This window comes from Patagioenas fasciata, chromosome 3, assembly GCF_037038585.1.
Source record: "Patagioenas fasciata isolate bPatFas1 chromosome 3, bPatFas1.hap1, whole genome shotgun sequence".
NCBI classification, from domain to species: domain Eukaryota; kingdom Metazoa; phylum Chordata; class Aves; order Columbiformes; family Columbidae; genus Patagioenas; species Patagioenas fasciata.
The window spans coordinates 37,047,266-37,060,157 of record NC_092522.1 but is presented as its reverse complement, the minus strand read 5'-3'; the positions used below and the strand labels follow the sequence as shown (position 1 = coordinate 37,060,157).

General features: G+C 39.4%; 1 protein-coding gene across 6 annotated transcripts in view; it reads right to left on the bottom strand.

Moving 5' to 3' along the window:
• The window catches only part of KIF6 (kinesin family member 6), a 166,227-nt gene that overhangs the window by 14,288 nt on the left and 139,047 nt on the right, over positions 1 to 12,892 (bottom strand). For all 6 annotated transcript variants that reach the window (XR_011738272.1, XR_011738273.1, XR_011738274.1 and 3 more), the window contains exons 17-18: positions 2,698 to 2,782; positions 1,560 to 1,695 (exon numbers count right to left, since the gene is read on the bottom strand). Coding sequence is in view for 3 of the 6 variants with exons in the window: in XM_065833155.2 (XP_065689227.2) it covers positions 1,560 to 1,695; positions 2,698 to 2,782 (221 nt within the window). In the remaining 3 variants the exon portion in view is untranslated. The remainder of the gene's footprint in view (positions 1 to 1,559; positions 1,696 to 2,697; positions 2,783 to 12,892) is intronic.

Below are 12,892 nucleotides of genomic sequence, written 5' to 3'. Positions count from 1 at the left end.
GAGTGCTTAATATTGGCCTACAGGTCTCAGCAATAATAAGGCAGGCAATGACCCATTCAGAAAACATGGAGTCTGAATCACACAGTATTTTCTTCACTTGGACAAACACTTCTGAATGAAGAGAAAATGTTGAGGATTGGTTCAAGTATTTCTAAGCTCAAGTTACAAGTTTTTAATATGTGACACCACGTGTTCGCTGATTTGAGTTTCTTAGGTAGCTCAGATGTATAGATAGGTCAAGATTCAATAAATCAATCTCAATTTTTTTTTTTTTTCAGTTTTCTAATCTTCTGCTGATGAATCATGAGAAGCTGAATACTGGACCTCTCCTGTTAAGGGGCAGAGAAAAATATGCTCCAGCAGATTCAACAATATTATTTGAAATGCTTTGAAAAGCCTAAATATTTAGACAGGAGAGTGACTAAAACATCCTCTTTGCCACTAATACGGTTAGAGATTTTAACCTGAGAAGTATTTTGCAATGACGACTTGAAGTTAAGCTAGTTAGGTGATACTTTATGGATCAACAACTTCGTCATGTTAAGTTCCATATTTACTTTAGGCTGTTTCCTTAAAAATACAGTTTAAATTTATACTCATAAGAATGAAACAAAATACTGACTAAACACTTCTTTGTTTATAACAGTTTTTCCCCAAGGAGTAAATCTGCTCTTCCAGTTAATAATAAATTATATGGGATGGACTGCACTCAGCACTCTTTCTCATTAGGCTGATATGCATTTCATGGTAGTGCTTTGCGGTGTGATGCCATGTGACTACTTGAAAGACATTTAAAAAAGTGTCTGAAGGGGAGCATAAGATAGCAATGTTGTTGTTTCAGTTGATGATCCTCCGGACCCTCTTGTACTGTCTCGTGTTTGTGTGAAACTGTGTAGCTTACAGACTGCATTATGAACTTCTAATACAATTTTTAAAATGACATCTTTTTAGTTGTTTTTATTTTTATTTTACACAAGTAATGAAATCAGAGCACTCTGTTTCTGTTGGGTTCTTAAACAGGCAATGATGGCAGTGGTGGACCTCAGCTAGAGTGAGGGGAGGCGCTCTGTGTTAGGAGCTGCTGACCCTTTGGGAGCTTAGGAAAGTGGAAAGGTTACCAGAGTCTTTGTAAAAAAAGGAAGCTGAAAACTAATTATATTTTCTGGGATTTGTCCATATTACAGTTACGACTGCCATCTTCCAATAAACATGTCATAAACCTGATGAAAATGTAGTTTTGCCAGCAGTAAAAAAGCTTATTTTTTTCCCCCATCTTCTCTATCTGTTTTACGTTCCTTCAGACTTTTTGGGTCCACTCTTTGTTTTCAATCAAGTTGTTTAGGGAAATGTCAAAACACAAAATAGAGCAGAAAACAAGGGTTTTTCTTTGTTTGTGTTAGCTTCCTATGAGCATAATTCACATTAGCTTTGTCTGATTCATGTTGGCATTAGCATGGGTGAATCAGGTCAAAATCCCATCCTTCATACTCCTTTCTTTAAGAAATGACTGAAGATGGTAGTTTACATGAGAATGGAAGAAATATGAAGTGTTTTCATACCTGTAGCTTTTGTGCTTCTTCAGACCACCAGATTTCAAAGTCTTTTTGCAGCTTCATCTTGGCTTTTTCCATAAGAAGCTGCAGGTGCTCAATCTCTACCTTCAGCCCTTTCAAGCGATTGAACATTGTTTTATAACTAATATAAGAAGAAAAAATTGCATTACAGATATTCCAACACATATCTGAACCAAAGCTTTAGACTACCTAGAACACTCACAGATTGAAACTACAAAAGAATATATAATAATTATGGATGCAGGGCACACCGAGTTGAGGTAGGAAGGGACATGTCACATTTTAAGAGAGCTTCACTGGACAGTAAGTACAAGAAATTTATCTCACAAAGCTTTTATTTCACTAAAGAAATTACTGACATTCAAGTGTGATCAATATTGATTAACAATTAAAATACACATTCAAATATGACAATCATTTCTTTTGATTTCTCAGCATGTTACCATTAATAAACAACTGGTCACCAGAGCCTGGATTCAGACAGGAGCTGGGTGCTGATTCCCCTTTCAGATGGAAGCTTCATTAATGAGGCCTCTTGGCTAACATGTAGTTGGAGCTTTACCATTTGTATGAAATAGTGAGAAGTTTCCTCACAGGTTGCACATGCCATAAATGCTAGAAAAATACTTAGAAGTGATACCCTTGCATCTATTTTCTTTCATCTTCCTGGCTACAGCAACATTAGAGCAAACAGAAGGATTGGTTAACCAATGCAAATTCTACATATTATTTACACTTAGTCAATCCTATATAGCCTAAAGATTTTCCTTAGGTCAGGGAAAGCAAGACATTTCTGAATCAACCAAAAAGGTTCACAATATATTTGGATTCAAACAAGTTTTTAACACTAATCCTCAGGGAGGATATTAAGCTATTTTTTTTTTATTATTTTTAGCCATTAGCCCAAACATAAATATTCCTCACTCACGTACTGTGGCATCTTACAGACAATCCAATAGCATATAAACAAATTTAAAAACTATTAGTGAACCATAAAGCTGACATTTTACAAATGTCAGAGAAAACCCTGAGGGTAGCTGTGTGTGCAGAATTGCAATTGGAATATACTATCAGTGTAATTTATCTTCTGAAGTTTGGCAGAATTTTAAGGCAGAAGGAATACCTTTTTTTTTCCTCTTCAATTTGTGTTCGAAGTTGCTCTTCTACTGGATCAAGTGTATTTAGCTTTTCAGAAGGACTGGAAACAGCTGCAGGAGAAATGACTAGATGTAAACAATGACCATATGATGTCAGAAGAAGCACCTTTTAATTACAATAAAACCTATTTTTAAGAGAAAGGTAATGATATGTGGCTGTCGTGGTTTAACCCGAGCTAGCAATACAACCAAGATGGCTGCTCACTCACCCCTTCCCCACCACCCCTCACCCTCCAACAGGGGAGAGAATCAAAAGGGAAAGGAGAAAATTGGATTGAGATAAATACAGTTTAATAAAATAACAAAATACTAATACAGTACTAGTAAATATGTATATAAAATAGAAATAAAAGATACTCAAGGCAATTCCTCATGAACACACTGAGCAGCCAATCCCAGGAAACAGCACCTGTTCCCAAAGCCAATCCCAGAGAGAGAAAAGAGAGGAAAAAGGCAAAAAAGGGTCAGAGGCCTCTGCAAAATGGTAAAAAGCTGACATAAACATCCTGCACAGAACTCTGGGTCTGATAAAAAAGAGCGAAGAGAAAAAGAACAACTCACACAAGAGAAAGAGCTCAAGAGAGGGAGCAAGAAAGAAGAACAGAAGAAAAAAGGGGGTGACAAACCAGAAGGCCCCACTCTTAAATCTGGAGCGTGATGCTAATGGGATGGAATACTCTCATGATCAGTCTGGATGTCATTCAAGGTCTACCCCATTCGTACCCCCCTTCCTCGCTGCCTCACACCTGTGGGCAGAGTGCTCAGAATGTCCTTGGCTCTCAGACCAGAGCAATTAAAAACATTGACTCTGCTGCACTGTTATCTTCTTGTTCTCAAACTAAGTCCAAATAATGAGCCTTCTAGCTATGAAAAAGAAAGGTTTCTAACTGCATGAAGAAAATTAATGGATTTTCAGTCAAACCAGCAGAGTGGCTCATTAACAGTTTCTCTCTTCTGGAAATATTTCTTCAAATTCCTTATTTAGGCCTTACTTAGTATACAAGACACCTGATAACTTTAGTGATTAGCTGTTTTTATTTTTTTTTTTCATTAAAGATTGCAATATTTATTTTAGATATGAATAAAAGTGAGTTTGCCAGTCCATTTAAAAAGTTTGTCTTGGCATAAACCCTGCCAAATGCATTTAACCTGGCAGTTTTGGCTATAAAGACAAGATCAGAACAGCAAAGTCTTTGTGAAAAAAAGATCCAACAGTAGCTGTGCTGGTACCTAGAAAGAGAGTAAAAGAAAGAAGAGTAAAAGCCAAATCTTGAAAGAGAAATTAATTTCAGTAAGCAATAAATTCAGACAATTAGTATAAATAGGGAAAAATGTCCTAAAACTGTGCGAGAAATTTTTCAAGATAAAGGAGAACTGAGGAAATACCTTAACAGTAGACTAAGTTGACTTAAGAAAGCAACTTAGGATTTGCCTGTCCTGTAACAGAGACAGTTAGCATTCAATACACAACATGCTTATTCTGAGACAGCAAACCAGTCTTTCTATCATGGCTTATATGTTCAGCAGAGACAGGAAATGTAAAGTTACCTACAAGTATGACAAAAGTTTCTATTTCTAGAATGAGTGAGAATAGTTTAAAGCTCCCAAGAAAACATGTTTAACCTTTGTAACTGAAGAAAAATGAAAGAATCAAAAGATTTGCTGTACAATACATGCAAGTTTCCATCCCATCTGCTACTTCTGCCAAGAAAATAAATTCTGCATCAACTTGTCATGAGGCCTGAGGAGTGCACCCTCTCTTCAAGAAGAAGGATTCTGTCTGGAACAAGGGGGTAATAATGACTCCTCTCCACCTGTCAGCAAGCCAGCTGAAACCATTAATCTTTTGTTTTAGCACCCTGTAGCTTTATATAGATGAAGCTGAAAAGCATTTTGTTTCATTTAGAGTACTCAGGTCAAGAATGTTAATACAGACAGCCAAGGTGGACAAACCCCACGCATAATTCTCATTTCATACATTGTTGGATGTGCAGGTTACAAAAGAAGGATAGGGTGAAGGTATTTGTGGTGGCGAGGGTACCCTCAAAACTTAAAAAATAAGCTGCTTGGAACGTTAAAATTAACACACAAGTCAGGAGGTGCAAACATCATAGCAGAGGAGATCCTATTGTGATGGCTTTGTATAATAAGTTGTAACCAAACACAACAGATAATAAGAAGGCCATAACAATTACATCAGAACCTGCAAGGAAAGCAGTAGATCTTCCAATGATTACAGGGGATCAGGGTTTTCTGATTTGTCATATTTCATCCTCAGGAGAAGGCATAATGCGGAGCTACACAGGGACCTCAAGGGGAGGCACTCACTGAAGAGCTCCTGAAGGTCCACACTTGTTCTGCCCCTCATGAATATGCAACATCCAGGCTTGAGAGAGATGTGCTCTTGTGGAACAAACTGAAATGATTTAGGGAGTTACTGCCTCCCAAGTGAGCCGTGCTCACAGACCATGTGAGCATCCTTAACGTGTTTCCACACAAAGCCAGCCAGGCTTAGCTTTAGTTGTCTTTAGTAGTGGTTAAAAGGAACTCTCCTGAGTGCACTGAAGTGCATTTGGCCCATTTGTACAATCTGTTATGGTGTCTGAGTTCAGGAGGTACCAGGTCCAGCCCCTTATAACGAAGTGGAAGACAGTAACGTCTTAAAATGTTAATGCTGTTTCTGAAGTGGGAACTTCCCTACATGAAAACACATCACCAAATTCTGCCAGTCATTACAGAGTAATGCAAGGCCATAATATTGCAACTTTCCTTCCCTGATTTATTTGGACATCTAGTACTTGGAAAAATATTTTCACACTAGCTCTCAAAGGGCAGCCAAACTTAGGTAAAACTTGATCACCTATATAAAAAGATCAAGAAAAATGGTTTTTTGCTGCTGATTACACTCTGTAGAAGGGATTATTTGGTTGGAAGTTACCCTCAGAAATAATCATAAAGCCTTTTATATGAGACAATTACCTCTATGGCACAAAGGCGCAAGCATCTTCCACCCTGAATACAGCTCCACCCAGTATCTCTAGCAATATACTGGTGATAACAGCAATAAACACAGCTGTGGACAAGGTAGTAAGCAGCACGAAGTTTTGTATATGTGCAGTACAGAAAGAGATGAGTACACTGAAAGCTCATGTGGCCCCAGCAGCAAAAATAGCATCAGATCTTTCATCAAGTAAGTGGCTTAAACTTAAGACATTCATCAATGTGTTCCAGTCACAAAAGCAGAAGAGATCTGATCACAGGGACAGGTCAAGTCCAGTGGTAAGTCAAGTCCAGAACATGCCTAGGTGGACACTGCCTTGTAAGTTCTCTGACGGCTTCTCTCATGCTCTTGCAGTCTCCATTTCAGCTTTTTGTCATGCCTGTTCATTGCAACAACATGCTTGTCAACCAAATAGCATTCTGGTCTACAGACTAGACCTTTTTGAATCTGCCTACTGTAATATATAAGGATGAACATTTCAAGCAAAAGAGAACTACAGTCTAGTGGAGTGTATTTCTATTTCCTTTTGTTTTCTGCTGCTTCTGCCTTCTCCTGATTCCTGCTACTTCTTTTCTCCCCTCTTCCCTTTACCTTTCCTAAATCCTATGCAATGGTCATTTACTGCCCCTACGTTTTTGCTGTTGCAACGTCACACCCCTTTCCTCCCATCAGCCCAGGCAATTTCAGCTGCAGCTGAAGCTGGGCAGCCAAGCCTCGTTGTATCTTATGTCTAATGTTAGCATTCCTCAATAGGTAGAGTCAGTTATTTTAAAATACATGAGCTGAACAACTGAGTGAATAGATAACAAAATGTGGAAAGTATAATATTTACTCACAAGTTTAAGATACTCAAGAAGAAATACTTTCTTTTTGCTACAGGTTTTTATGCCTCTAAAGAGCTTCCTTTTATTGCACATATCTGCCTGCTCATGCAGAAACAGATAACGTTTATTGAAACGTCAAATAATTTTATCTATGTATTAACCACATATATAGGAAGTACGTGTAATAAAGAAAAGCTGAAAATTCATGAGATCAACTTTTGCTCATATACTTTAAAAAAATTGAAATATATTAACAAGTGCAGAGGTACTACTACTGAAATATTAATTACCAGATATCACTTCTGCAACTGCACAGAACACAATGTTCTGGCTGCTCTGTTCACTCAGGGTTGACTTTTAATTCATCTTTTGACAGTTTTTCATATGAAACTTGATTTTACAGACTAGCTCTATGCTTTTAGTGCACCAGCTCAGATGAGCCATTCAGCTAATGTGCAGTTTCAGGTGCACTTTAAATGACCCTGTGACTCCACCTGAGAAACAAATGCAGTTGGTGCCATTTGATCCTGGATAAGGCAGACCCAGGTTTCAGAGGTGCAGGGAAGGTATGATGTGCACGTTTAGGAAAACATTGCCTACATGTATGCTAAGAGTTTCTGTTGGCATGACTCCATCCAGTTCTATACAACAGAGTTATTTTAGCAGAAGTCAGCAATGTACTCATAAGGAGTATGAGTTCCTTTACATTAGCATAAATGCACATACAGCTGAGTGGCAAAACTTATGAATCCTACATTGTGAAGTCTTTTGTTCAGATTACTGAGTTGCATGATATAAAGAAGAGATTTTGCCAGTGCTGCATTGGGTAGTGAAATAGCTAGCAACTTTTACATTTATACTTAGATGAACTGTTTTCATTTTATCTTCAGATACGACCCATTTGGTGAAGTGAGGCACAGCATATAATTGATAGGAGCTGTCTGCTTAGAAAGGAGGGTGAGAGCTCTGCATGAGTTGACACTCAGTTTGTATCATAAAGGTTTGTGGCTGGTTTGTTTGTTGGTTGGTTTGTTTCCTAAACAAGACTGTAAGAGGCATTTTAAGATATAATGATTTTATTCTAATGAAAGGGCCATTTTTGTAGCAAGGAAGTAGTGGATTTCACAGCACATTCCACATCAACAAATCACACAGTACCAGAAAGAAATGATAGCACCTGCTGATGGGATCATTATTTCAAAGCATTAAGGCAAGCAATGAAAAACACGACTTTTAGCATGACATACCAAGTGTTATCACCACAGTTTATTGCAAGCTGGCAACAACTAGAAATACTCCGGTAGATTCTTGTCTACAGTCAGAACATTTTGCAAGAAACTCTCTGTGACCCTGAACTTTATGCTCTCTGGGGCACTCATATATTTCTTGACCTGAGTGTATCCTAAAAGTCAAACTCCTAAGGATTTATTGTCTTGTGCCTTAAATAAAATTGTGCCCTGCCCTCCAGCTGTACTTTTGCAGTCAAAGATTTTCATTTTTTCACTGGATAGTCTTGTGTTTATCTGCTTAAATTTATAGTCACTTGAAGTAACCTAATTTACAATTGACTTCAGTATCCACTTAATATTTTTATTGCTTTATTTATCAGCTTTGCAGCTTTTGGCAAACTTGGGCTTTAGTGCATTCAAACTGGAGCATATGCTGTCATCTGAGTTTTTTAAAAAGAACTGGCCATTGTTATTCAGGCTTGGCTCACAAGTAATTCTCCTCTTCTTCTTTCTTATTCCTTCCCTGGGCCATGTCAAACTATGTTTGTCACCGGGCACCACATGTGTACCTTATACAAAAGCAAAGACAGGTATATGCAATGAAACTCTGGAGAAGATGGAAGTACTCTAATGTCTGGAAAAGTTTATATTGTGGGTTTTAGAGCAATTTACTCCTAACCCTAATGTAACACATTTTTTAAAAATATCACCCAGTTGGTCATGAGCATGTATCAAAACACTGTCCTATTTTCAGCACTTTACAAGTTTGAGGGATTAAGGGCATGTGTATCTTCTTGTTTGTTTGTTTTTTTTTTTTTAATTTAATTGCTGAATTTAGTACAAGTGTCCACCAGTATGCTGCTTTTCTTTGTATCATTGTATTGTTTATTGTTATACTGGCTTGCTATCGGCTCAAACTCACTTCCAATGGACACCTGGGAATTGAAACTATTTTTCCAGTCTCTGTGAGCTGTTTTAGCTAAATACAGACTCATGCTTCAATTCCCTCCAATTTTTTCATTGAAACTAGCTATCTACATACTTGCTCCTGAAAATACATGGCATATGAAACAGAAGGTGTTGCTTTCATGTCAGCTGCACTCAAGCCATTAAAGTTTCTGAAAATATTGTGCCTAAAGTTTTCTGTTGGTTTCTAAATATACAAGTACAATATAGTGAAAAAAAAAGAAAGAGAAGACCCAAAAGACAGCTTCAAGTTTAATATGTCCCATACAGGCCACTTGATCTAATGGAATGGTAACATAGCTGGGTCTTAGTCAGGAAACCCCTACTAGCTCAGATTCTTGCCTACACTTCGTAAATACCTTTAACCATTTGATTACATGGCGTTATTATTGCACCATTTATCTTGTTCATAATACTAGATAAAACCATAGTTGATATTTAAATGATCTTTCTCTGCCTCCCAATAAGGTGTGTGGTTTGTCATCCATAAGTTTTGAGGCTCCATTAGCATTCGTTTCTACAACATCCAGGAGCTTTAATGGGGAAAAAAGAAATCTCTTGGCTGTGTTTTGTTGTGCTCTTCTCAAAAGAAAAGGATGCTAAATACTTCTGAAGTTGGTTGCTCAACATAATGCTTAGACATTAGGAATACGTTGCCACCAATGTGCAGACTGCAGTTGCAATAAGACAGCACAATAACTCTTATAAAGGAATGCCTGGTCAAGATAAGACCTCGAATGAGAATATTACAGCACAACATTACTGAGAATAAGAAATACCTAAGGGTGCTAAAGGTGCAGACCCACTGTCACAGAGTATAGAAGAGATACTGAAGCTTACTTCCATCCATACTTCTTATGGGATTCTCAAATAAGCAGATGTACAGTTCTCAGTTCTCAGAAGTGGTAGCCTTACTGCACATAAGCAATATAGATATGCATGCACATTAAATCCTGTGTTTGCAGGTCACATTTAGGCATGCAATGCACACAGCAACTGTTGGATCAATTCGATAGGTCTAAAATTTTCTAAAAATAATGGGTATTTTCCCTGCTTTCTGTGTGGAAATTTGGCTGTAGCTGTCAGTACAAACACTGGTGACAAAAGCATTTATTTTGGACTGTACACTGAATTTGTAGCAAGGTAATTTGAAATAATATTAAGGAAAAATAAGCATGTGTGTTTTATACTGAACTGTTTCTATTTCAGCTGTGTATAGGTACAGATGGGTCATGCAACTGATGTGTCACTTCAAGTTAGACAACAAAAGAGGTTTTGACCTTGATTCAAGAGGTGAATACTAACCAGATGTATACAGTAGTATCAGCCTGAACAACTTTGATCTTTCTGATACAAGGTATTAGTAAAAGACCTTTCATTTGCAAGAGAGAAGCAGAGAAGATGGAAAAAAGAGAGGAAAAATACACCATTGTTGGTGACATCAATACATTATGAGCATGGGCTTGCACCATACAGTGTTTAGTCTAACTGTTGCTCCAAATAAGACAAAAGGTGTTGGGCCTGAAACACCTCTATCACAGATCTGATTTTTTGTTTTCTGTGCAAATAGCAGATAGTATGTGCTAAAGACCCCACCTCAGTTAAGTGTACAATAAAGACCAAAGTACTACAGAAGTTTTGTTTCCATTTGCCCACCTGGCTACTCCATCAGCCCTGTAAAAGAGTTTCCTGAAAACCTTTCTAAATGTTGGTATGATGTATGAGTTTTCCAGAAAATTTCTGAAGTCACAACCATAGGATTTCATGTCAGCAGAAACATTATTATTATATAGCGAGGAAATTTGTGCAGCCAAAGCTCAATTAGAGTTCAAGCTGGCCAGTACTGTGAGGCACAATAAAAAGTGCTTTTAAAAATATGTTAATGGCAAAAGACAAATCAGAAATAACATTGGCCTGTTCCTTGAGGAGCATGGTCACCTCATAAACAGGGACATAGCCAAAGCAGAGACATTTAATACTTTCTTCACCTGTGTCTTCAACACCAAAGATGGTCTTTGGGAGCCCCAGAGCCCTGGGCTAGAGAATGATGGCTGTGAGAACGATAAACTCTTAATCAATCTAGAACTTGTGTGGGATTTGCTGTTCCAAGTAGATCCCTATAAGTTGATGTGGCCTCATTGGATTCATCCAAGGGTTCTTAAAGAGATGGATGATGTCATAGTGAGACCTCTCTCCGTGATTTTTCAGTGCTCCTGGGAATCTGGAGAGGTCCCAGCTGACCAGAAGTTGGCAAACATTGTCTCAATCTTAAAGTAGGGCAACAAGGATGAGCCCAGCAACTGCAGGCCTGTCAGCCTCACTTCTGTGCCTGGCAAACTTGAAAAGATTATTCTGGGAGTTTTTGAAAAACACCTAAATGACAATGCAGTCATTGGTCCCAGCCAGCAGGGGTTCACGAGGGGAAAGTCTTGCTTGACCAACTTAATTTCTTTCTATGACAAGATTACCCACCTAGCTGACCAAGGGAAGCCAGTGGATGTAATCTCTTTGGATTTCAGTAAAGTGTTTGATATTGTCTCTTACAGTATCCTCCCGGACAAGATGTCCAGCGCACAGCTGGATAAACACACAATGCAGTGGGTGAGCAACTGGCTGACGGGCCAGGCTCAAAGGGTTCTCATAAATGGGGTTAGGTTGGTCTGGTGACCAGTCACTAGTGGGGTTCCGCAAGGATCCATCTTAGGGCCAGCACTCTTCAATGTCTTTATAAATTCCTCGGATGCAGGATTTGAGGGAGTACTAAGTAAGTTTGCTGATGACGCAAAACTAGGAGGAGCTGTTGCTACTCTTGAGGGCAGAGAGGCCCTGCAGAGACAAATTGGAGAACTGGACAATCACCAACCCCTGAAGTTCAAAATGAGCAAGTGCCAGGTTTTGCACCTCGGATACAGCAACCTTGGCTGTACATACAGACTGGGGAATGAGACGCTGGAAAGCAGCTCTGCAGAGAAGGATCTGGGGGTTCTGATCAATGGCAAGTTGAACGTGAACCAACAGTGTGCCCTGGCAGCCAAGAGGGCCAACTGTGTCCTGGGTGCATCAGACACAATATTGCCAGCCAGGTGAGGGAGGTGATTGTCCCGCTCTGCTCTGCACTGGTGTGGCCTCACCTGGAGCACTGCATGTTCTGGGCGCCACAGGATAAAAAGATATTAAGCTACTAGAGAGTGTCCAGAAGAGGGCCATGAAGTTGGTGGAGGGTTTAGAGGGGAAGCCATCTGAGGAGCGGCTAAAGTCACTGGGTTTGTTCAGCCTGGAGGAGGCTGAGGGGAGACCTCACAGCAGCTAAAGCTTCCTCACAAGGGGAGGAGGAGGGGCCAGTGCTGATCTCTCTGGTGACCAGTGATAGGACCTGAGCGAATGGCAGGAAGATCTGCCAGGGAGGTCTGGACATTAGGAAAAGTTTCTTCCCCCAGAGGGTGCTGGAGCACTGGAACAGGCTCCCCAGGGAGGTGTCACAGCCTCAAGCCTGGCAATATCCAAGAAGTCATTGGACACATGGTGTGAATTTTGGGTTTGTCCTATCAGGGACAGGATTTGGACTCAATGATCTTTGTGGGTCCCTTCCAACTTGGGACATTTTATGATTCTATGGTCATTCTTTAGGAAGATTCATTTTGATGTTGTTCAGTTTTCTGGCACATGTGCTACATTAGAGCCATATACAGCTTGGGCAGTCATGGGGACCAGATTATGTTCTTGGGACCCTCTGTCCCCGCTGGTCATACTCACATCCCACATCGAGTGTCACACTTTTGCTGGTTCTCCCATGCACACCCCACTGGCTGCAGCTGCAGAACAGCTTGCTGGTTGTGCTGGGCTACCAGCTCAAGGTGGTGTAAAAAGTACACAGGTATTTAGGCATTTCTCATAACTCAGACAGCTCTTTCCTATGACCTATGTGAGAAAGAACATTGAGCTCCATGTTCTGGTAGCTGCCAGCTGACTTACACTCTTCTGAGCAGAGACAAAACTGACATATCTAGAAACAATTACAACTTATCCACAGATTCTTATCTGGAGAAGGATATTCAGCATTTGCAAGTTTGTGGGATATTATTAGTAACTACTTGTTCCAAGCCATTATTTTCTTTGATCTTACACATGGAAGAAGTTTTGA